The 25,976-nt window shown below is 45.7% G+C and overlaps 1 protein-coding gene across 1 annotated transcript in view; it reads left to right on the top strand.

Moving 5' to 3' along the window:
- The window catches only part of LOC148143388 (uncharacterized), a gene marked incomplete at its 5' end in the record, with an annotated part of 330,397 nt that overhangs the window by 28,280 nt on the left and 276,141 nt on the right, over window positions 1-25,976 (top strand). The window contains one exon of the mRNA XM_087975187.1: window positions 23,816-24,609. Coding sequence (XP_087831313.1) covers window positions 23,816-24,609 — 794 coding nt within the window. The remainder of the gene's footprint in view (window positions 1-23,815; window positions 24,610-25,976) is intronic.

The raw sequence follows: 25,976 nt of genomic DNA, 5'->3' as shown, positions 1-25,976 counted from the left end.
ATGGGGGTGGGGGTGGAAGTGAGGAAGAATCATCCCATGGACATGGGAAAAGGAGAATTGTACAGTCCAGACAGGGAGGGTTGTTTCATTCATGGCGGATGTGGGTAGGGGAGAACTTTACCATTGACAGTTGGAAGGATTGTACCATTCGGAGACGGGAGAATTGCACCCTACATGGGTGAGGGAGGAAAGGAGTGTACCATTGAGAGGGAAGGATTGCATCATTCATGGGGAGGGGTAGAAAGGATAGGATGATTTTACCATTCGGGATTGGGGGGGGGGGGGGTGAGGTGCAGAGGGGAAGGAGAGGATTGTACCATTCACGTCGGGGGATGTGGATTGTACCATTCACAGAGAATTATTTATTTTTATTTTCCAGAATTTCCAGGATACAGGACATGTGCCAATTTCACTCACCACAAATCTCCTGAAACTGAGTGCTCTAAAAAAATCCAACAGGAAGATTATCAGCAAAAAGGCCTGCTTTCAGTCATAGAGTGAGAAACATCGAGTCACACTGCACAGAAACAGACCCTTTGGATCAACTCATTCATGCTGACCAGATGTCCCAAACTGACCCAGTCCCAAGTTCCAGCATTTGGCCCAAATCCATCTACACTCAAACTAGTCATCCATTCACCTTTTAAATATTGTAATTGGACCACCCACCATCACTTCGTCTGGCAGCTCATCCCATACAAGCACCACCCTCTGTGTCCAAACATTGCCTTTTCGGTCCTTTTTTAATCTTTCGCCCTCTCACCTTCAACCTATGCCTTCTAGTTTTTGACTCCCTCATCCTGGGAAATAAGACCTTGGCTATTCGTCCTATCTGTGACGCTCATGATTTTAGAAACCTCTAATAACGTTACTACTCAGACTATGACGCTCCAGGTTTTAAAAAGCCCCAGCCTCTCCCTACAACTCAAAACCACCAGTCCCAGCAACATCCCTGTAAATCTTACTGCTTCACCATTCAGTCATGGCCGGTATGCTCCTCACCCCCATTTTCCTGCCTTCTCCCCATAACTCTTCAACCCATCACCAATTAAAAACCTATTCCACACCTCTTCAAATTTATTCACTGTCCCAGCTTCCAACACTTTGGGGGAGCGAATTCCACAGATTCACAACCCTTTGGGAGAAGTAGTTTCACGCAACACTGTTTTAAATTTGCTCCCCCTTGTCCTAGTCTGTGACCTCTCCTAGAATGCCCAAGAGGGTGCGTCCATTCCATGTCTACTTTATCCATACCTTTTATCATCTTGAATACTTCAATTTGATCTGCTCTCATTCTTCTAAATTCTCAAAAGTATCAGTCTAAACTGTTCAATTTCTCTTCATTCAACAACCTTTATGGGCGGCACGGTGCGCCAGAGACCCGGGTTCAATTCCCGCCTCAGGCGACTGATTGTGTGGAGTTTGCACGTTCTCCCCGTGTCTGCGTGGGTTTCCTCCCACAGTACAAAGATGTGCAGGGTCAGGTGAATTGGCCATAATAAATTGCCCGTAGTGTTAGGTTAGGGGTATGGGTGGGTTGCGCTTCGGCGGGTCGGTGTGGACTTGTTGGGCCGAAGGGCCTGTTTCCACACTGTAATGTTATCTAATCTATAAAAAAAGACCTCCTCATCTGTGGGATCAATCTAGTGGACCTCCTGTCAACTACATCTTTTCTGAAGTAAGGGTTTCAGAACTCGGCAAATCCTTCAGGTGTGGTTTCAGCAATACCATGTACAGTTGCAGCAACACTTCCTTAACCTTATATCCTATTCCTTTACCTGTAAAACCCAACATTCCATTCGCTATCTTTATTATCTACTGTACCTGCATGCTAGTTTTCTGTGACTCATGAACGAGGATACCCAGATCCCTGTGCATCAGATCACGCCAAAGCCTCTCTCCACTTAGATAATAGGTCTCCTTCCTGTTTTTGTGACCAAAATGCATGACCTCACACTTATCTACCAAACTCCATCTGCCAAATTTTGGCTCACTCTCCTAACCTATCTATATCTAGTAGATTAGATTAGATTACTTACAGTGTGGAAACAGGCCCTTCGGCCCAACAAGTCCACACCGACCCGCCGAAGCGTAACCCACCCATACCCCTACACCCACCCCTTACCTAACACTACGGGCAATTTAGCATGGCCAATTCACCTGACCTGCACATCTTTGGACTGTAGGAGGAAACCGGAGCACCCGGAGGAAACCCACACAGACAAGGGGAGAACGTGCAAACTCCACACAGTCAGTCGCCTGAGGCGGGAATTGAACCCGGGTCTTTGGCGCTGTGAGGCAGCAGTGCTAACCACTGTGCCACCATGCCGCCCACGGAAATAAGGTTCTTATTTCCTCAATGCAATTTACCATCCTGCCTATTTTGTGTCATCTGCAAATTAGGCTATAGTGCCTTTTATCCCTGTATGTAGATTGTAAATAGTTGGGCTCCAAGGACCCAACCCTGTGGCACATCAATAGTTACATCTTGCCATCCAGAATAAAAAAGCCATCGATTCAGACTGTCTGTCTCCTCCCCATCAGCTTGTCACCTATTCAAGCAGATAAATCAACCCTAATCCCATATGATCCCACCTGTGAATTGACCTTTTGAGTGGCACTTTCACAAATGCCTTCTGGAAGGCCAGATATATTACATCTACAGGATCCCCATTATCCAATTCACTTGTTATATCTTCGAAGAACTTAGTCAAACCTGATTTGCCCTTCATAAAACCATGCTGACTCTGATGGGTGGAGTTTTGAATTTCCAAACGTCCTGATATTGCTTCCTTTATAATTGATACGAATACCTTCCCAACATCAGATACTATACTAACTGGTCTGCAATTTCCTATATATTGCCTCCCTCCCTTTTTAAATACAGATGTTACATTAGCATTTTTCCAATCAACTGGAAACATAAGATCATAAGATATAGGAGCAGAAATCAGGCCATTCAGCCTATCAAGTCTGCTCCACCATTCAGCCATGGCTGATAAGTTTCTCAACTGCATTCTCCCGCTTTCTCTCCGTAACCTTTGTTCACATTGTCAACCAAGAATCGACCTATCTCAGTCTTAAATACACTCAATTAGTCTTTCTCATGTCCAGGGAATTTTGGAATGTTGTAACTAATGTTTCTACTATTTCCGCCATTACTTCCTTTAGTACCCTAAAATGTAGGCCACCAGGCCCAGTGAACTTGTCTAGCCTTAATCCTCCTCGTGCACCTATCAACGTTGATTGTTTAAGTGCTACGCTTTCTATGGCTTCTGCCTTGGCTGTTCCAATGGGAATGGTACTGCTGTCCTCCAAGGTGAAAACTGAGGAAAAGTATTAATTTAGAAGCTTGCCATTTCAGTATTCCCCCGATTAACTCACCGGTTTCATCTTCCAAGGGACCAACATTTACTCTGTTCCTTTTAGCATACGACTAGAAGCGTTTGCTTTTCTTTTTGATATTTTGTGCTAGGTTTCTTTGGTAATTTACTTTACCTACTATTATTAATTTTATTAGTATGCCATTGTTTATGTCTGAAAGTTTCCCAATGTTTCAGCTTTCCAGACGTCTGGAATACCATTTCTGGACAGGCTGAAAATTGAAAACATACTTTTGTTCAAACTGAAAATAAACCCATCTATCAGGTGGCTGGGGGCGGGCAAACCTATCGCCCCGCTCCCATTGTTTTCAAATTCTTGGAAGACTCGTCCAATCACGTCCCTTCAGCTGGTGATTACATCACCCTTATTCTCAACCCCCCACCACCAAACGCGTCTCGTGTCCGGTGATCCTTCTTCAGAACAGGACCAGGTTTCAGGAACATCCCGGGGAGGTCGCCAGGCCCGAGCGCCAAGACCTGGCTCCTGTCCCCGGGGAGATGAGACAGGGTAGGATTGGGAACCGCGGGAGGAGGGAGACTGGGGAGTTTATAAACTCCGAGGGGGAGGCCTCAGGCCGCGAATAAAAGCCCCACAGGTCAAGTATTTATTGGAGAAGGAGATCTCGGGTTGCCCGGGTAACCGGCCGCCATCTTTGTGAGGGTAAGGCGCATGTTGTCTTGGGGTGGGCGGCCATCTTGGTGAAGGCACCATCCACGGTCATTTCCGGGAGAGAACTCCAACCTCGTGACAGCCTTTGTGTCAACTAGAATTTCCTCATTTCACTTTGAGAGACCTGGCGCTGAGTTTGGTATATCTGCCCTTAACACAGGAAAAGGGAGTGAGAGAGAGATCCTGAATTTGAGTTGAATGTGATAACTTGTGGCGCTGGACAAGAAAGTGGTGATCGCAGTCACCTGGAGAGTATTGACGTGTTGATGGTTTCAGTTTGTAGACTGGAGAAAAGGGAGAACACCAGGAGTGGAAGAAAGACATGAGGAAGTGGATGTGAATTTCAATGCAGGAGGAGAGACAATGTGTAGGATTGAAATTTTTAATACTTCCAGCTAGTAGAGAAGATAAGTGTTCTGTGGAAAGTAGAACTGTCCCCTGAGCTTTTAATCTTGTACTCACAGTGACGTCTTTTGTACATTTTGTTTAGTGGATGTCACAAGTTTCAGATGGGAAATTCAAGACAAACATCATAGTCATAGTGATGTACAGCACAGAAACAGACCATTCAATGCAACCCGTCCATGCCAACCAGATATTCCAACCTAATCTTGTCCCACTAGCCAGCACCCAGCCCATATATTTCCAAACCCTTTGTATTCATATACCTATCCAGATGCCTTTTAAGTGTTGCAATTTCACCAGCCACCACTACTTCCTCTGGAAGCTCATTCCATACATGCAACACCCTCTGTTCGAAAAAGTTACCCCTTGGGACTCTTTTATATCTTTTCCCGCTCACTCTAAACGTATGCCTTCACCTCCGGGAAAAGACTTTATCTATTTATCCTATCCATGACCCTCATGATTTTATAAACTTCTATAAGGTCACTGCTCAGACTCCGACTCTCCAAGAAAACAGCACCAGTCTGTTTGACTTCTCCCTGTGGCTTAAATCCTCCAACCCTAGCAACATCCTTCTGATAGTAAAGAGACTAGAATTGCATGCAATATTCCAAAAGTGGCCTAACCAATGTCCTGAACAGCTGCAAAATGACTTCCCAAATCCTGTACTCAATGCTCTGACCAATAAAGGAAAGAATACCAAATGCCACCTTCACTATCCTAAATACCTGTGACTTTACTTCCAAGGAGCTATGAACCTGCACTCCATGGTCTGGTTGTTCAGTAACACTCCCCAGGACCTTCCTGTTAAGTGTGTAAGCCCTGCTAAGATCAGCCCAAGGTTTGACAATTGGATGACTTATCTCAGTCCATACCCTGGAGTTCGGATTATCAGGTGCTGGGGCTTTGTCAACTTTTAATCCCATCAATTTCCCCAACAACTACTCAGTTCTGCTCTCGATGGACCATGTGTTCCCCAAAATTTTGGGGATGTTACTTGTGTCCTGCTTTGATGATACAAGCAACATGTGTGGTTAATTGGTCTGCCATCTCTTTGATCCACATGAGAACTTTGCCTGTTCTCATTTGTAATTATTTTCACTAATCCTTTTTTTTTTGTCTTTACATACCCCATTTTCCCCTTTTTAATCAATCTTTTTGCTGAAACCAGAAGTGCTCCCAGTCTTCAGATCTGGATCCAGTACGATCCATGATGTCCCTTGTTAGCCGTGGCTGGACCACCTTTTGTATTTTATTTTGCCAGACAGGAAGGGACAACTATTGCAGTTCCTCCAGGTGCTATTTAAATGTTTGTCATTTTTTTTTTAATAATGTTCCCTCATTTGTTGTGGCCTGTTTGTGCCTTTGCCATTGTAATTTTCTCGCTTTAGATTTAAGTCCCCAATCACAGAATCAACTCTGTTCCTCTCCACCTTAATGGAAAGTTCTCTCTCTGTTTTTCACTCTTCCGTAAGGGGCCTCTCTCAGCTACGTTGCAAATTATTTCCTTCTCGGTGAAGGAATTAGCATTTTGGAACTAAATTACCATTGCCCAACAGCCACTTTTGGAATGTTGCATGCAATTCTGGTCTCCCTCCTATTGGAAAGATGTTGTGAGACTTGAAAGAGTTCAGAAAAGATTTACAAGAATATTGCCAGGGTTGAGAGATTTGAGCTATAGGGAGAGGTTGAATAGGTTAGGGCTGTTTTCCTTGGAGTGTGAGAGGCTGAGGAGTGGCCTTATAGATGTTTATAACATCATGAGGGGCATGGATAAGGTAAATAGACCATCTCTTTTCCTGGGGATAGGGGAGTCCGAAGTGAGAGGGTCATCGGTTCACCATTGGGGGATGTGGAGGGGGATGGTGGGTGGGGGGGTAGCGAGATTAAAAGGGAGCAGAAGGGCAACTTTTTCATTCAGAGGGTGGTGCATGAAAGGAATGAGCTGTCAGAGGAAGTGATGCAGGCTGGTACAATTACAATATTGAAAAGGCATCTGAATGAGGAAAACGAATAAAAAGGGCTTAAAGGGTTATCGGCTAAGGTGCTGGCAAATGGGACTAATTGATTTAGGATATATTTTCTGTACGGATGAGTTGGTCTGAAGGGTCTGTTTCTGTGCTGTATATCTCCATGACCCTGGCTTTCCAACAATGCTCGTCATGTCTGTATGTTTAGTTTCTCTCGAGTGTTGGTGTTATTGCCTTGATGTCTCACCTCCTCCACACCCACCCTTTTTTTTTACTGGGGATGTTAACAATTTAATGTCTGGTTCTTCATCAAGAAGCTGCATTGCTGGTTCACCCCGAATTGACACACCCTTTTGTGTTTGCTTCCCAAAATCAGACCTGATCATTCTCAGCAGTACCATGGTGTTGTGAAATATATTAACTGTTGGATGGGGTTATCCAAATTCAGAGATGCCAGTTTTGACGTTTTTTGCTTTTTCTGTCTGAGATCCTGAATCAGCATCTTCAGGAGAATTAGTTCAAGCAGAGTGAGAACACAGGGAGTGGGAGAGTGGGATAGTGCTTTCAATTTTGTGGAATAACAAAAGCAAAAAATGTTCCTCAAAGTAGAATTGCATATTCTGAATTTCTACCCTGGACTGACAATGCTCTGACCTTGTGCTGTATAAAAGGCAGCTACTTTTTCTATGCCTTTTTGCTGGGAGGATCTGAAGCTGTAGTAAAGTTGGGTTGCAATAAAGATTACCTGAACTTACCACCAGTCTCAGACTCATGGAAGCTTTGAGCTGCAACAGGTTTTTGTTTTAAAACTGCTCATTTCTTTCAGCCTCCTGCACTAAGTTTCCAATGTTGTGTATCAGTTGCAGCAGTGAATGAGTAGCCAGTATGGTTAGAAATTTTCCAGGAGTGCAGGTACTGCGTTATGTCGTCAGCATTGTAAGGTTTACAGACCGCACCAGGTGTGGGCTGTGTTCACTGGAAACAATGTGGAGGAGTCGATGTTGGACTGGGGTGGATACAGTTAAAAATCACACACAACCAGGTTATAGTCTAACAGGTTTATTGGGAAGCACTAGCTTTTGGAGTGCTGCTCCTTCAGGTAGCTGTGGAGCAGGATCATAAGACACATCTTTTATAGAAAAGATCAGTGTCGTACAACCGGGCTATATTGAACAACCCTAGATTGAGGTTTAGTCTTTAATCTTTTAGAATGGGTTTTGGTTCATTAATATGTAAAGCCCAGAAGTACTTTTAAGTCAGGTTCTCGAGATGACTTAAGGTTTTATAAAAATCGGTGACATCACAGCTCAGTACATGAACGGTGTGAGGTTAGAGTCTGAAGATTGTCTGTATCCCAATCAGACTGGTTCCATTTCCAAAGTAGGAAGTTTTAAAATATTACAATTTTAAAAATTATTAAAATATTGACTACCTACAGATTGTGCTTTTTGATCAAAATTGAATGTATCAGCAAATGCAAATTTATCCCATAGGCGAGTGTGTGTGTGAGAGTTTGCATAAGAGCGTTTGCCTGTGTGCATGTTTGGTAATGCAAGAGTGTGATGGAGTATAAGCTTGTGAAGGTGTGAATATTGGGTGGTGGGAGTGTGTCTCTGAGAGAGATCATGTGTATGAGAGAGGTATAGATAAAAGCGAGGAGTGCATTTTGCTACAAAAACAAAGGGCAGGACTTGTACAGTTACTGGTAGGGCCCTGGATCATGTTGTAGAACAGAGACATGGGGCGTGGTTTAAGTACACAGTTCTTTGAAAGTTGCATCACTGGTAGACAGGGTGGTTAAGGCATTTAGCACACTTGCCTTCACTGTTCACACCATTGAATATTGGAGTTGGGATATCACGTTGAGGTTGTATAGGATATTGGTGAGGCAACTTTTAGAATGCTGAGTACAGTTCTGTTCGCCCTGTTATAGGGAGAACACTGTTAGATAGGGTTTGGAAAAGATGTACCAGGACGTTGTCAGGACTGGATGGTTTGAGTTAGGAGAGCCAGGGACGTTTTTCACTGGAGCATAGGAGGTTGAGGGGTGACCTTATTGAAACTTGTAAAATCATGAGGGGTATAGGTACGGTAACTAGCAAAAATAGTGAGGAGCCATGGAGGAAAATAAATTGTGGGTCTACCCTTTTTTTTATCTATTGGCATTTGGACCCTTAAAATTTGTCAGTAATAGCAGCATTTCCACAGAGCATACTGCACAGGCTCCTCGGTGTCAGCAAGAACGGTGCTTGTTATTTTTGTCAGCTAAAAAATGCGCATGCTCCTAGTTTCCGCTGAAATGGGGCGCGACTTTTAGCCATTGGGGCATTCCTGGAGGACCAGAAGCTTGGTAGTCATCCTGCCAATCAGAACATCCCCTATTGTCTGAATGTGGAAGTTGTCCTGCACCTCTCTCTCTGAATGAAGATTAAGTTTCACCCCAGACTGCAACTTCCTTCCTCTGTCCACTTTTCTCATGCCCTTTTCTTCATTGTGGGCTTAAATTGCTGACTTGTAGCAAATGAAAGGAAACGGATTGAATCCAGGAAGGAGCAGACTCAGGAAATGTTGGTCCAGGACTGTCTGAATTGGCAAACACATGGCAAATCCAATACTTCAATGTGAAGTTATATCCTTTGCTGTGGGGGAAGAAAAAAAACAAAGAAGGGGCATTGTTTAAATGGTGATATTGGGATGTGGATGAAGGTGAGGACTGCAGGTGTTGAAGATCAGAGTCAAAAAGTGTGACACTGGAAAAGCACAGCAGGCCAGGCAGCTTCCAAGGAGCAGGAGAGTCGATTTTATGGGTACGAGTCTTTCGTCAGGAATGATGTGTGGATGTACAAAGGGGCATCAGCATCCTTCTATGCCAGTCAATGCCAGTTGTCAGACAGGTGTAGTAAGCAATCAGTAAGGCAAGTGGTATATCAGCAAGAGGAATTGAGTTCAGAAGTGGGGATGTCTTTGTGCAGATAGGAGGTCATTAAATATATTCAAAGCTGAGTTTATCTGACTTTTGAACAACAAAGAAGTGGATGGTTGTGGGGGAAGGAAATAAAATGGTTTAAGACCAGTACAGAACAGTTAGAGTCAAACAGCACAGAAACAGACCCTTGAGTCCAATGAGTCCATGCTGACTATATTCACAAACTAAACTAGTCCCACCTGGTTTCATCCATATTCCTCCAAACTTTTCCTATTCATGTACTTATCAAAATGTCTTTTAAATGTTGTTACTCTACCTGCATCCACCATTTCTTCATTCCACACACAAACCACTCTCTTAAAAGAAAAAGGTTTTCCTCGTGTCTTTTTAAAATCTTTCTCCACTCACCTTAAAAATTTGCTCCTCATTTTGAAACGACACTTGCCATTCAACTCATCTATACCCCTCATGATTTTATAATCCTCTAAAAAGGTCACCTCTCAACCTCCTGTGCTCCAGTGAAAAATTCCCAACTTATCCACCTAGATGTAGGTAGATTCATATCCAGTTATGATCTGTTCGATGCTGGTGCAGGTTTGAAAGACCAAATGGCATACTCCTGCCCCCAATTCTGTGTCCAGGACAGTAAGAAACTGGAAGACAGGAGCAGAAATTAGGTCAGTCAGCCCATCAGGTCTGCTGTTACCATTCAAATGTGTCTGATAAGTTTGTTAACCCTATTCTCCCACTTTCTCCCGGGACCCCTCGATACTCCAGAATCCATTTGTCTCAGTCTTAAATATCCTCATTGACTTGGCCTCCACAGCCTTGTGTATCAAGGAATTCCATAGATTCACTGCTCTCTGGCTGAAGATGTTTCTCCTTGAATCCGTTCTAAAAGGTCTTCTCTTTTCTTTAAGACTGTGCCCTCTGGATCCAGTCTCTCCTGCCATTGGAAACAGCTTCCCAACATCCACTCTGTCCAGGCCGTTCAGTATTCTGTATGTTTCAATTGGATCCCCTCTGAGTGTGGGCCTGTTAATCAGCATGAATCAGACCCTTTAGGATGAGATATAGCAGGGATTAGATTCAGCAAAGTGGGAATGGAGGGAGAGTGTGTGGATTGGAGATTTTCAGCTTCTCTGGAATAAGAGGAAATAAATATAAATTAGAATTGATCAGATGTGCTGAGGAATGGCAGATGGTGTTTAATTTAGAGAAATGGTTTGCATTTTGGTCAAGCAATCGATGCAGGACTGGCACAGTTAAGGGGAGAAAGTGAGGTCTGCAGATGCTGGAGATCAGAGCTGGAAAAGCGCAGCAGGTCAGGCAGCATCCAGGGAACAGGAGAATCAACGTTTCGGGCATAAGCCCTTCTTCAGGAAAGGGGAGTGTTGCAGAACAAAGAGACCATGGTATGCTTTCCTTTATTGATCAGATCACTGAGTATCGCAGTTGGGAGGTCCTTTTGCAGCTGTGCAGTTCATTTGGTTTGGCAACTTTTGGAATACTGCATTCAGTTCTGGTTTCCCTGCTGTAGGAAAGATGTTGTGAAACTTTGAAAGGGGTGGAAAAGATTTATAAGGCTGATGTCAGAGTTGGAGGGTTTGAGCTACAGGGAGAGGCTGAATACCTCCGGTATATTTTCCCTGGAGTATCAGAGGCTGAAGGCTGACTTCATAGAAGTTTATAAGGGCATGGATAGGGTGAATACCCAAGGTCTTTTTCCCATGGTAGGGGGTCCAGAACTAGAGGAGTTTAGGTTTAAGGTGAATGGAGAAAGGGACGTGAGGTGAAACTTTTTCACGAAGAGGTTGGCGGATGTTTGGAACCTGCTGCCGGAGGAAAAATGACACAATTTAAAAGACATCTGGGTACATGAATAGCATGGGTTTAGAGGGATATGGGCCAAATGCTGGCAAGTGGAACTACATTAATTTAGGATGTCTGGCCGGCATCTGTCTAGGTTAGGGTGGATTAGCCATGTTAAATTGTTCTGTCAGGTTCAGGGATGTGCAGGTTAGGGTGGATTAGCCATGGTGTTTAGGGATGGGCAGGTTAAGTGCATTAGTAAAGGTTAAATGTAAAGCAATAGGGTTTGGGAAATGGGTGTGGGTGGGTTACCATTCGCAGGGTCGGTGTGGACTCCTTGGGCCGAATGACCTGCTTCCACACTCTGGGTATTCTCTGAAAGGAAGGAATTTTGCAAACTGCGTCGGGCAGTGCGATCCAGGCGGCTGCCATCCGGAGCAAGCGCAGTGCGGCACTGGTGACGTCACAACACGGAAGTGGCCATGTCCGTTTCAGAGTGAAACTCACTTCCTCCCTCTAAGCAACTCTTCATCCTGGGGGGATCTGTTCACTTGTAGCAACTGGAGTGAACCCAGGGAGGGAGCAGATACTGCAAATTCAAAGTGAGGAGAGCCGGATGGAGGGTGGGAGGTGCTGTTTTCCCCAGCGTGCCAGAGACTGGGGGGCGGGTCAACCAGAAAGATTACTTATAAAATCGAGGGGCGGGGATAGAGTAAATAGACAAGGTGGTTTCCTTGGGATGGGGGAGTCCAGAACTGGAGGTTAATAAGTTTAGGCTGAGGACGGGGATGGGAGTGGTGAAGATTTAAGAGACCTAAGGGGTATTGTTTTCACGCAGAGGGTGGTGCGTGTATGGAATGAGGTGCCAGAGGAAGTGATGCAGGCTGGTACAATTGTAACATTGAAAAGGCATTTGGATGGTATATGAATAGGAAGGGTTCAGATGGATATGGGCCAAGTGCTGGCAAATGTGACTACCTTAATTTAGAATGTCTGATCAGCACGGAAGAGTTTGCTCTAAGTATCTGTTTCTGTGCTGTATATCTCTGTGAATCTGACTTTCCACAAACATTTGCCACGTCTTTGTTTGGTTTCTCTCTGGTGTTGGTCTTAATACCTTGATGCCTCACTTTCTCCCCCGTTCCTGGGTACGTTAACCATTTTGTGTCTGGCTGTTCCTCAAGAAGCTGCTTTGCAGGTTCACCCTGAATTGAGGCACTTTTTAAAAAAAATTCTTCCCAAAATCAGACCTGCTCACTCTCGGCAGTATCCCAATATTGTGATAGATATTAACTCAGGTGGAGGTATCCAAAATTCAGAGGGATGTCGGTCCTGACGTTTTTGCTTTTCTGCCCTGTGAGATCCTGAATCAGCACCTTCAGGAGAATTAGAGTGGAGTGAGAACAGAGGGGGAGAGAGAGTGGGATAGTGCTTTCAATTTTGTGGAATAACAAAAGAAAAGAATATTCCACAGAGTAGAAATTCAGAACACCCAATTCTACCCTGGACTGACATTGATGTTTGTGATCTCTTTTTAGAATATTGGAGATCTGAAGACGGAAGTTTCAAAATCAACAGATGAAGGGCTCGTGCCTGAAATATTGACTCTCCTGCTCCTCAGATGCTGCCTGACCTGTGCTTTTCCAGCGCTGCACTTTTCGACTCTGACTCTCCAGTGTCTGCAGTCCTCACTTTGACGTCAATGTCTGACAGTCACTCAATCCATCTGGACCACAATGATTTTCAACTATGATTCTGTGAAAAGGAGCAAAGTATTTTCATTGTTGTTTCAGTACGTTTTCAGCAGCAGTGGGACTGGATGAGCCACTGTACTGTTGCAGTGGACTGTGGAGCCTGAAACAATAATACGGCTTGGAAAGAGGATATCATGGCGGGTAGAAGCTCTACACACATTTGTGTGCGGCTGAAGCTTCGGCCATGGAGAAACCCGGGGAATCCTGCCCTGTGGAGAAACTGTGGAGGTGTGGCGACTGCGGGAAAGGTTTCTGTGTCCCCTCTGCCTTGGAGACCCATCGGTGCATCCACACAGGCCTCCACCCTTCAGATCCACCAACAAGTCCACACGGGGGAGAGGCCCTTTAGCTGTCCTGAGTGCGGGAAGGGCTTCAGCCATTCCTCCAATCTGACACACCGGTGGGTCCACACGGGGAGAGGCCCTTCCCCTGCCCCGAGTGCAGGAAGGCCTTCAGCAATTCTTCCCATCTGCTGAGGCACTGGCGGATCCACAATGTTGAGAGGCCATTTGCCAGCCCCTAGTGTGGGTGGAGGTTTTTGTTGACCTGCAACTTGTGGGGGCAGCAGTGCTCCCAACAATCGGATTACACCGGTGAAGCTGTTGTGGGTCACCCCCAGGACTGAAACTCCCGCCTGTTCTGGCAGTGGAGAGTCAGTGAGCTATTTTTGTTTCCTGCTGGACTTCCCTCCGTCCAACTTTGCTTCCAGTGGGAGCTGCAGCATGTTGAGCCCAGAAGCTACTCTTTTTTTATTTTCTGTCCAGTTAAAGAATTGTTGGCTTTTTCTGGGAATGAGTCGCAGTCTGTAAGAAGTAGTTGAATGCATCGGGACAACCATTCACATTCAGCAGTGACTTTGAAATTAGATATACGGTTATGTGTGTGTGAACGACTCATCGTCCAAACATTGCACAAAAGCTTGGAAATCAATTGTTGGAAACTGGTTGAATTGGTAATTTCTTTATTTTCTTTTTTAATTTACCCCTTAAGTCTCTGTCTGTGAGATGGTGGGGGCATGATCATTGCTATTAATTAAATTATCTTGTTTAACTTTGCCTGAGTAAAGTTGCAGTATTTATAATTGTTAATTTTTATTTAAATTATAGTTTTGGTGTGCAAAATCTGTTCTTCAAGTCTGACTAGGAAGAGCTGAGAAATTCTGAGGGACATTGTGTGTTTTAATTTAATTGTGCTGTGAATCTGGTGATAATGACAATCGTTTGTATTGGCTTGCTTACCCTTGCCTTCACCCTAACTACTCACTGTGGTAGTGAGTTCCACAGTCTCACCACAATCTTGAAGTTTCTCATGAAATCCTCAGTACAGACTTGGAAAGGAAAATGTTGACGAGCAGAATATAAGGTGCTATCTGCAAAAAGCCAGGAAGAATTCGGCAAAGTAAAACTTTGACAATGAAGAGACAAATAAGGAACTTTGACAACAATGCAGAGATCACAAGTCAGTGTTCAAGGTAACAGTCATGACAAAAAAATGTACTCTATAGACATTGGATATTGTAATTAGGCAAATGTCGAGATGCTGTCGTTGGTTAAATCCAATAAGGTAAGACAAATAAAATAACCAGAACTACTAATCGTAATTGGATGTGGATTTCCCTACGGAGAAAGTGAGGACTGCAGATGCTGGAGTACCAGAGTTGAAAAATGTCATGCTGGAAAAACAGCAGACCAGGCAGCATCCGAGGAGCAGGAGAAGGGCTTAAGCCCTTCCTGAAGAAGGGCTTATGCCTGAAACGTCGATTCTCCTGCTCCTTGGATGCTGCCTGGCCTGCTGTGTTTTTCCAGCACGACATTTATCGACTGTGGATTTCCCTAAGACAAGTGTATACTGTTGATTTGGTATAGGTAAGCTGCTCTTAAAATAATTGAACAGTATATCAAACAGATGTACTTGATCATCTGGGGGGTTTGTTGCCAACTTATGGAAGTGGCTCTGCAGGCTTGAATAAAAGCAGTGTACGAAAAGTGTCCACGTATCATCTGGTAAGTTACAGGCTCCAGGCAGTTCTAGAATCCCGACCAGCGTGCAATAGGTCGTTCAGCCCATCAAGTTGACACTGACCATCCATTCCAACTACCCTATTCTGGTAACCCTTCATTTCCCATGGCCAATCCACCCTAATCCGGATATCATTTGGACTGTGGGAGGAAGCCCTCACAGACACAGGGAGAATGTGCAAACACCACACAAACAGTTGGCTGAGGGTGGAATCAAACCTGGGGCCCTGATGCTGTGAGGCAGCAGTGCTAACCATTGAGCCACCACCCTGTGCAGCTCTGAGGGAGTGAATTTCAAAGACTCGTAACCTTTGAGAGAAAAGCAAAACTTTTCCATCTTAAATGAGAGGCCACTTATTTGTTAACTGTGTCCACTCATTTCTAGTCTCTGCCACAAAGGGATTCATACATTCACATTAAGTCCTCTCGGGATGTTATACATCTCCATCAGATCATCTAATTCTTCGAAGCTCAAACTGATACAAGCCGAGCCCAATATCCCCTTGACCCCGATAAGCTAAGTAATGCAGCGACCCTTGACCTCACTGACATGACACAGGATGCCTTCAATCTAAGTTGACCTTTACCCTCTAACATCTTGACCCCAGGCCAGCATGTGGTCAGCTACAACTCAGCTCTGACGGGAACAGATGAACTGATCAGACAGCGGTAAGGTGGACACTACATCCCCAGAGAAACCTATTCGAGTGTGAAAGTTGTTCAGCTCACATTCGGATTGTTGCAGGGACAATATCTCCTGTCATTTAAAAGTCTTTGATCCCAATAAAGTTCTGGTTCTGTTGCACGTTGTGTGTTTTATCAATCTGTGTTTCACTCGATTTTCTGTTCCTGCCATTCCCATTAGGAAGTGTGAATTCAGTACCAGATAATAGTCTCACTTCTGAATTATCATTGAGGATTGGTGTAGAACATACCAAGTGTCAGTCAGAATGGAAGGAGCTGTACTCTTTATTTAACCCTCTGCTGTCTCTGTCCTGGGAGTGTTTGAATGGGAACGTTAGAGGGAGTTTTACTCTGTATCTAACCCAATGATGTGTCTTTCTTGGCACTGTTTGTTTGGGACAGTGTCATGGTTGCTTCACTTTCAACTGAAAAGAGTAGAGGAGGCTGTATTCTGATTGTATTCCTATGCTGTCCCTGTCCTGGGAGTTTTAGATGGGACAGAGTGCTGATGGAGAGAGCTGTTCCATCTGTCATGAAGACCTCTGTAATTGCAATGAATGCAGACTTGGCTGTGGGAGTGGAGGGTACTTTTACTTGAACACACCCGTCTTGGGCTTTGCTCTGCTGATCAAGACCATCTCAGACACCTTCATTCTCTTTTCCAACCAACCACAGGATGGTTAAGGATGGGTAAAAATGCTGGCATTGCCAGCGGTGCCTACACCCCAAGAACGAATAAATACGTTTTGTTTAAAAGTTACACTTATATTCCAAACCCTCTGATTACTTACATATGAAAATTCATATTTGATTGCAATATCGTTTTAAAACATGGGAATGTGGCAACCGTAGAAATATAACGAGCAACAAATTGAGCAGGTAACAGGTAATGAGCAGGATGGTAATTTGGACCAGAATGCTGAGTCAGCCTGACCCATGGCTGAGAGAGTTCACCCAGATGTTGCAGTTACAACTTCCCCAAAAATATGTCCCTGATGTAAGATCATTCAATGACTTGAAGAGCTAACTGTTTCTATCTCCATAGCTGCTGCCAGACTTGCTGAGTAATTCCAGCCCTTCTGCTTTACCCTTTTATGGGATTTGAGCTTCCCTAAGTCAGTGTAATGAAGAACTGCAGATACTGGAGATCTGAAATACACAAAGGCAGAAATTGCTGGAGAAACTCAGCAGGATTAGTAGCATGTATTGAGAAAGAATCAGAGTTAGCATTTTGAGTGCATTTTGACCCTTCTTCACAGCTGTTCTGGACTTAGGACAGGATATTGACTCAGTTTCTTTCTCACTCCACCAGTGTTGCCTGACTGGCTGGCTGAGTTTTTCCAGCAATTTCTGTTTTTGACTCTTTCACAACGTTGATGTTTGTTGCCCATCCTTAATTGCAAGGTGTCTTGCTTGTGCCATTTCAGAGAGCAGTTTAAGAGTCATCCACATTGCTGTGGGTCTGCAATCACATGTAAGCCAGACCAGGTAAAGATGGCAGTTTCCTTCCTGAAAGGACATGGTTTTTTATGACGATTGACATCAGTGCCATCGACACCATGCTGAGACTAACTTTGTGTTCCACATTTATTCGTTGGTTTATTCAAATTTCACCACTTGCTGTGATGGGATTTGATCCGATGTCCCTGGATTACTCACCCAGTGACATTACGACTATGCTGTTGTTTCCTGTACTTTACTATTTTGCGTTTACTGTTTCTGTCTTTGGCCTCCGAAGTTTGGGAAATGAACCTGTTTAAAGAGCTGCCCTAAACCTGCCCTTTGACCAAGTCTTTCGTCACCTGTCATTATCTGTGCTCCGGTATTGTAATTTTAGAAAATAATTCTTCTTATTTTCACATGAAGCACTTTGAGGCAGTTGACTATACCACGGATGTTATTTGAATGCAGCTTGTATCCCTATCTTAACATCTGGAACTAGGGAGTCATATGTTAAAAGTGTGAGGTTGCACATTTAAGACAGAAATGAGATTTCTTTTCTCTCTGAGGGTTGTGTGTCTTCCACAAAAGGCAGTGGATTCAGTATCTTTAAGGCAGAGATAGGTTCTTGCTAACCAAGTGGGTGACAGATTGTCGGGGATGTGGAGGAATGTAGAGCTGAGGTTGTATTCAGATCAGCCATGATCATATTGAATGTTGCAGCAGGCTCGAAGGGCCGAGTGGCCTACTCCTGTCCCTTTGTCTGTGTCTCCCCTCTTATATCCTTGAACTGGGTCCTTCCTTTCCAATATTGCCTCTTGTAGACAGTTAATTGCTGTGTTTCTTATATCAATTTTGTTCCTTCTTGCTCAGTGTTGCTGAAAATCTTCTAACTAAAATAAAAGTTCCTGTTACTATCGCATCAATGGAAGTGTTGGTTTGGATGTAACGTTGAAATAGCCATTCCCATCTTTTCCAGACTTCCACATTTAAAGCCCTCGAGTCTGGTTTCTGCCCCTGAAACAGTTCTTGTCAAGGTCATGTTTGACATTCTTTGCAATGGTGACAGAGGTAAACATTCCCTGGGTTCAAAACCTACTAAGACAGATGGTGGAATGTAAATTCAATACAAATCTGGAATGAAGAGTCTAATTACAAAACTGTTGTGTATTGTTGTAAAAATGGGCGGCACGGTGGCTCAGTGTTTAACCTTGGGCGACTGTGTGGAGTTTGCACATTCTCCCTGTGTCTGCGTGGGTTACCTCCAGGTGCTTCGGTTTCCTCCCACAGTCCAAAGATGTGCAGGTTAGGTGAATTAGCCATGGTAAATTGCCCATAATGTTAGGTGCATTAGTCAGAGGGAATTGGGTTTGGTGGGTTACTTTTCGGAGGGTTGGTGTGGACTGGTTGGGCCGAAGGCCCGGTTTCCACACTGTAGAGAATCTGTAAGGAATCTAATCTAATCTTTTTTAAAAAAACTCATCTGGTTTTCTGCTGTCTGAACCTGGTCTGGCCTACATGTGATTCCAAACCCACTGTAAGCTGGTTGAGTCTTCATTGCCCTTATGGTCAATTGTTAAAACTCACCCTTTTTGACCAGGATGTTGCTGGAATGATTTATAGACTGGATAGGCTGGGATGTCTTTTCACTGGAGTGTAGGAGATAGAGGGGCCACCTTATGGAGGTTTATAAAGTCATGAGGGGCAAAGATAAGGTGAATAGCAAATGTCTTTTCTCTAAGGGTAGGGGAGTTCAAAACTAGGGCATATATTTTTAAAGTGAGAGGAAAAAGACTGAAAAAGGACTAGAGGGGCAACTGTTTTTACACAGGGAGGTTTGTGTGTGAAGTGAACTGTTAGAGGAAGTGCTGAATGTTTAAAAGTCATAGAGCCAAAGTGATGAACAGCACAGAAACAGACCCAACTCTCCATGCTGACCAGATATCCCTACCCAATCTAGTTCCACCTGCCAGCACCCAGCTCATATCCCTCCAAACCCTTCCTATTCATGTACCCACCCAGATGGCTTTTAATGGTTGCAATTGTACTATCCTCCACCACTCCCTCTGGCAACTCAACACGTACCACCCTCTGTGAAAACGTTGCCCCTTCGGTCTCCTCTAAATATCACCCCCCACCCCCCCCCCCTTAACCCTAAACATATGCCCTATAGTTCTGGACTCCCCCAACCCATGGTGCGATCTGGGTACAACATCTGTTACCCCATTGATTTTCAGGGTTAATTTGGCTGATCTGGCTGGGTAGGTGGTTGTCCCTCTTCTCTCTCAGTTCCATGTGCGTCCCTCCTGAAGCTCAACGCTCTGGCGCAGAGGATGACCCCCTAGAAGCGAATTGCTCCGCCGGTCTAGGGTATATGATGTAGCTACACTCCCCTGCTTGGCCAAATCTCCATTTGGATAGGTACATGAATAGGAAAGGTTTGAAGGGATATGAGCCAAACACAGGCAGGGGGACTAGTTTAGTTTGGGAACAGGGTCAGCATGGACTAGTTGGACCGAAGGGTCTGTTTCCATGCTGTATGATTCTATGACCAAGATAGTGATCTTATGTTTTATGGTGCTCCTTAGGATTGTTTGTTCTATGAAAGGTGATATTGTGTATAGATAGAAATGCTCCAAGCAGGCACCACCCCCTCACCTCAATCCAGAGTCCCAAGTAGTCCTTCCAGCTGAGACAGAGGTTAACCTGCACATTTTCCAACCTAATTTACAATATCAGATGCGCCTGATGTGGTCCTTTTTACATCGGGGAGACAAAACATAAACTGAGGGAAAGTTCACCAACCATCTCAGCCGGGCCGACAGGACCTCCCAGATCCGCCAATTTTAATTCCCTTTCGACATGACCATCCTCGGCCTCCTCTATTGCAATGACAAACCACACCTCAACTTCGGCTTGGGCAGCCTTCAGCCTGGAGGACTCACCATTGAGTTCTCCAATTTCAAATACCGTCCCTCTCCTCCCCTCCCTCCGACCCCCAACCGGATTCGTCTCTCCAATTGGCCAACCACGTCAAACCCTCACCTGTCTACACCAATCCCCACTCCGCCACCCTGCCCCCACAACCCCCTTTATCTGCAGCTCCCCCGACACCCACCCCCAAACCTGAGGAAGAGTTACACCAGAAACGTCGACTTCTCCCCCTCCTGCTGCTGCCTGGCTCGCTGTGTTCTTTCAGCCTCCTGTCTGTCTACTTTGAGTCAGAAGGTGGAATGAAGTCGAGGTCGGTCCGAGTTTTGTTATCGGCAGATTCCGGGGCAGCGTTACCGGAGACCGAGGTTGCGGGTGAGTACGGGGGCGGTCGCGATGGCCTGGGTACCGACCCGGAACTCACATTGGACTGGAGAGGCCCGGTGCTGGATAGAGTCTCCACGTGGAGAAAGTGAGGACTGCAGATCAGAGCTGAAAATGTGTTGCTGGAAAAGCGCAGCAGGTCGGGCAGCATCCAAGGAGCAGGAGAATCGACGTTTCGGGGATGAGCCCTGAAGAAGCCACATTTTCAGCTCAAGTCTCCACGTGGGCGACACGGCAGTGTGGGCGGGGCCTGGGGTAGAACGCAGCGTGGGGGCGGTGCCTGGGAGACGGTGGCAGCGTGGGGGCGGCGCCTGGGAGACGGTGGCAGCGTGGGGGCGGGGCCTGGAGGAGGAGGCGGCAACATGAAGGTGGCTGAAAATGTGTTGCTGGAAAAGCGCAGCAGGTCAGGCAGCATCCAAGGAGCAGGAGAACCAACCCTTTGGGCATGCGCCCTTTTTCAGCAATGAGGAAAGTGTGTCCAGCAGGCTAAGATAAAAGGTAGGGACTTGGGGGAGGGGGGTTGGAAATGCGATAGGTGGAAGGCGGTCAAGGTGAGGGTGATAGGCCGGAGTGGGGGTGGGGGCGGAGAGGTCAGGAAGAAGATTGCAGGTTAGGAAGGCGGTGCTGAGTTCGATGGATTTGACTGAGTCAAGGTGGGTGGACGGGAAATGAGGAAACTGGAGAAATCTGAGTTCATCCCTTGTGGTTGGAGGGTTCCTAGGCGGAAGATGAGGCGCTCTTCCTCCAACCGTCATGTTGCTATGGTCTGGCGATGGAGGAGTCCAAGGATCTGCATGTCCTTGGTGGAGTGGGAGGGGGAGTTGAAGTGATGAGCCACGGGGTGGTTGGTCCGGGTGTCCCAGAGGTGTTCTCTGAAACGCTCCGCAAGTAGGCGGCCTGTCTCCCCAATATAGAGGAGGCCACATTGGGTGCAGCGGATGCAATAAATGATGTGTGTGGAAGTGCAGGTGAATTTGTGGCGGATATGGAAGGATGCCTTGGAGGGAAGTAAGGGGGGGAGGTGTGGGCGCAAGTTTTGCATTTCTTGCGGTTGCAGGGGAAGGTGTCGGGAGTGGAGGTTGGGTTGGTGGGGTGTGTGGACCTGACGAGTGAGTCACGGAGGGAGTAGTCTTTTCGGAATGCTGAAAGGGGAGGGAAATATATCCCTGATGGTCTTTGAAGAAGACATGGAGGTGGCACCTGGTATGGAATACAGCGTGGGGGCGGGGCCTGGAGGAGGTGGCGACGGCACCTGGTATGGAATACAGCGTGGGGACGGGGCCTGGAGGAGGAGGCAACATGGAGGTGGCGCCTGGTATGGAATACAGCGTGGGGGTGAGGGTGTATGTGCAGGTTAGGTGCATTGGTCAGGGGGTAAATGTTGGGTAATATGTCTAGGTGAGTTACTCTTCCGGACTTGGTGTGGACTTGTTGGGCTGCAGGGCCTGTTTCCATACGGTACTGACTTTATGAGCTTCTTTTCTAGGGAAAAGACACCTTATCTATACTCTTACGATTTTCTAAACCTCTACAACGTCACCTCTCAACTTTCTAGGCTCCAGCGGAAAAACGTCCTAGCCTATCCCGCCTCTCCTTATAATTCAAACCCTCCATTCCTGGTAATATTCTGGTAAAGTAAGGAATAGGGAATTGTATCGAATCATGTAAATGTACTGTCTGAAAAAAATTGGTTGTGTTCTTGCCTGAGATGATGACAATATCTGATATAAGTAATTACAAATCCAATTATTTTGGTCACAAAATTGAACAATCATTGTGTAACAAAAGGATCTTTGCCCTGAGGCATTGGTGCTTCCAAGCTGACCATCAAAAGTTCAGTTTGTCCCTGCATTCTTTCCTGGTCGTGTTTTTGTGCATTTTGAAAATATTCCCAATCCTCTGAGCAAAGGAGTTGGGCAGTTATGTTGTGGATGTATAGGACATTGGTTAGGCCACTTTTGGAATATTGTGTGCAATTCTGGTCTCCCTCCTATCGGAAGGATGTTGTGAAACCTGAAAGGGTTCAGAAAATATTTACAAGAATGTTGCCAGGGTTTGAGCTGAATAGGCTGGGGTTGTTTACCCAAGGGTAAGGTTTACCCAAGGGAGGCTGAGGCGTGACCTTATACACATTTATAAAATCATGAGGGGCATAGATAGGGTATGATAGATGACAAGGTAGGGAATTGGGGGAGTCCAGAATTAGAGGATAATAGGGTTAGAGTGAGGAGGGGGGAGATTTAAAGGGGACCCATCGTGCAACTTTTTCATGCAGAAGGTGGTGCATGCAAGGAATGAGCTGCCAGAGGAAGTGGTGGAGGCTGGTATGATTACAACATTTTAAAAGGCATCTGGATGGTTATATGAATAGGACGGGTTTAGAGGGATATGAGTCAAGTGCTATCAAATGGGACTAGATTAATTTAGGATATCTGGTCAGCATGGACGAGTTGGACCAAAGGACCTGTTTCTGTGCTGTATATCTCTATGACTCTGGCTTGCCACTAATATTTACTACGTCTGTATGTTCAGTTTTTCTCTGGTGTTGGTGCCAATGCCTTGATGTCTCATTTCTTCCTCACCACCTCCCCGGACATTAACCATTTTGTGTCTGGTTATTTCTCCAGAAGCTGTAGGTTCATCCTGAATTGACACTTTTTTGCTTCCCAAATCAGACCTGCTCACTCTCAGCAGTATCCCAACATCGTGAAAGATAATAACTTTCAGGTGGAGGTATCCAAAACTCAAGAAAAAAAGAGAGAGAGAGAGAGATGGTGCTTTCAATTTTGTGGAAAAAGAAAAGAATGTTCTGCAGAGAGTAGAGTTGCTTGTTCTGAATTTCTACCCTGGACTGATAGTGATGATTTTTGTAATTTTTTTTAAGAGTATTTGAAGATCTGAAGACAGAAGTTTCAAAATCAACAGTTCGGGCTTATGCCCGAAACATCAACTCTACTGCTCCTCGGATGCTGCCTGACCTGCTGTGCTTTTTCAGCATCGCACTTTTCAACTCTGACTCTTCAGCATTTGCAGTCCTCACTTTCATGTCAATGAATGACAGTCACGCAATTCATCAGGACTGCAACAATTTTCGACTATGATTCTGTGAGAAGGAACCAAGCTTTTTCGTTCCTGTTTCAATACGTTTTCAGCATCAGTGGGACTAGATGAGAGACCCTATTATTGCATCGCTCTGAGTGTGGAGCCTGAAAAAGTTATACGGCCTTGGAAGAGGAATTCACGCCGAGGAAGAGCTGTACGTGCTTTTGTGTGCGGATGAAGCTTCGGTCATGGAGAAACCCAAGGAATCCCGCCCTGTGGAGAAACGGTGCAAGTGTGACAACTGTGGGAAAGGCTTCCATTTCCCGTCTGACCTAGACACTCATCGGTGCAGTCACACCGGGGAGAGGCCGTTCTCCTGTCATGAGTGTGGAAAAGGCTTTAGCAATTCCTCCCACCTGCTGAGGCACCGGCAGGTCCACACAGGGGAGAGACCCTACAGCTGCCCCGACTGTGGGAAGACCTTTAGCAGTTCCTCCTACCTGCAAAGGCACCAGCTGGTCCACACAGCTGATAAGCCATTCACTTGCCCTGAGTGCAGGAAGGCCTTCAGCTATTCTTCTGCCCTCCTGACCCACCACCGGGTCCACACGGGGGAGAAACCCTTCAGCTGCCCTGAATGCGGGAAGACATTCAGCAATTCCTCCAACCAGCTGAGGCACCTGCGGGTCCACACGGGGGAGAAACCCTTCAGCTGCCCTGAATGCGGGAAGACATTCAGCAATTCCTCCGCCCGGCTGAGGCACCACCGGGTCCACACAGGGGAGAGGCCCTTCAGCTGCCCCGAGTGCGGGAAGGGCTTCAGCAATTCCTCTGCCCGGCTGATGCACCAGCGGATCCACACCGGGGAGAGGCCTTTCAGCTGCCCCGAGTGCGGGAATACCTTCAGTAATAGCTCCCACCTGCAGAGGCACCAGCGAGTCCACACTGGAGATAAGCCGTTTACCTGCCCAGAGTGCGGGAAGACTTTCAGCAGTTCCTCCCACCTGAAGAGGCACCAGGGGGTCCACACAGGGGAGAAGCCCTTCACTTGCCCCAAGTGCAGGAAGGCCTTCAAGGATACCTCTGCCTGGCTGAGGCACCAGCAGGTCCACACCGGGGAGAGGGCATTTTCCTGCGCCGAGTGTGGGAAGGGCTTTACCCAGACATCCCACCTACTGGCCCATCAACGGGTCCACACGGGGGAGAGGCCCTTCCCCTGCCCCAAGTGCGGGAAAGCCTTCAGCAATTCCTCCAACCTGCTGAGGCACCAGCGGATCCACACTGGGGACAGGCTGTTGTCCTGTCCCTAGTGTGGGCAGAGGTTCTCATCATCCTGCAACTTGCGGAAGCACCAGTGCTCTCAACAATCTGATTCTGCCGGTGACACTACTGTGGGTCACTCCCAGGACTGAACCCTTCCCATTCTGACAGTGAGTGCAGTGGGAGAGTCAGCATGCCCCCCCCCCCCCCCACCCCCAACTTTGCTTCCAGTGGGCATTGCTGCTCATTGTGCCCGGGAGTGTTCTTTCTAGTTTTTTCTGCCCACATAAAGATTTGTTGGCTCTTTCTGGGAACGAGTCTACAATAAATAGCTAAATACTTTGGGGTGTCCATTCGTATTCAGCAGTGACTTTGAATTTAGATTTACAGTTACGTGCCTGTGAACAATCCATTGTCTAAGGATTGCACAAATGCTTGGCAATCCATTTTTGAATTGGTAATTTTAAAATTTTCTTTCTTCAGTCTCTGTTTCTGAGATGGTGGGGAAATGATCATTGCTATTAATTAGATTATCGTGTTTAACTTTGCCCTAGCAAAGTTTCAGTATTTATAATTGTTGGTTTGTGTTTAAATTATAATTTTGGTGTGCAAGATCTGTTCATCAAGTCTGGTTAGGAACAGTTGAGAAATTTTGAGGGACTTTGCATGTCTTAATTTCATTGTGTTGTGAATCTGGTGACAGTGACACTCATTTGTATTGGCTGGCTTACCCTTGGTTGTAATGCTTTTCATGCCAACCTGTTGTGATGGTAGTGAGTTCCACAGTCTCACCACATTCTGAGGTTTCTCATGAAATCCTCAGTATAGACCTGGAAAGGGAAAACGTTGACCAGAGCAGAAGATCGGGTGCTAACTGCAAAAAGCCAGGAACACATTCGACTAAAGTAAAACCTTGACAATGTATGGACAAATGAGGAACTTTGAGAGCAATAAGGAGGTCACAAGTCAAAAGACAAAAAGAAAAATACTGTGCGAACATTGGATTTTGTAATTCGGCAAGTGCCAAGATGCTGTAGTTGGTTGAATACAATAAGGTAAGGCAGATGAAATAACCAGAACCACTAATTGTAACTGGATAACGATAACCATAAAACAACTGTATACTATTGATTTGGTATATGTAAACTGCTCTTAAAATAACACAACAGTATATAAAATGGATGTATTTTAGTATTTGGGGAGTTTGTTGCCATCTTGTGGAAATGGCTCTTCAGGCTTGAATAAAAGCAGTGTAAGAAAAGTGTCCACGTGTCATCTGGTCAGTTACAGGCTCCAG

This window comes from Chiloscyllium plagiosum, unplaced genomic scaffold (assembly GCF_037043375.1).
Source record: "Chiloscyllium plagiosum isolate Xiang-an unplaced genomic scaffold, Cpla_swu_hap1 HiC_scaffold_27, whole genome shotgun sequence".
Lineage (NCBI taxonomy): Eukaryota > Metazoa > Chordata > Chondrichthyes > Orectolobiformes > Hemiscylliidae > Chiloscyllium > Chiloscyllium plagiosum.
This window is presented reverse-complemented; position numbering and strand designations above follow the sequence as displayed.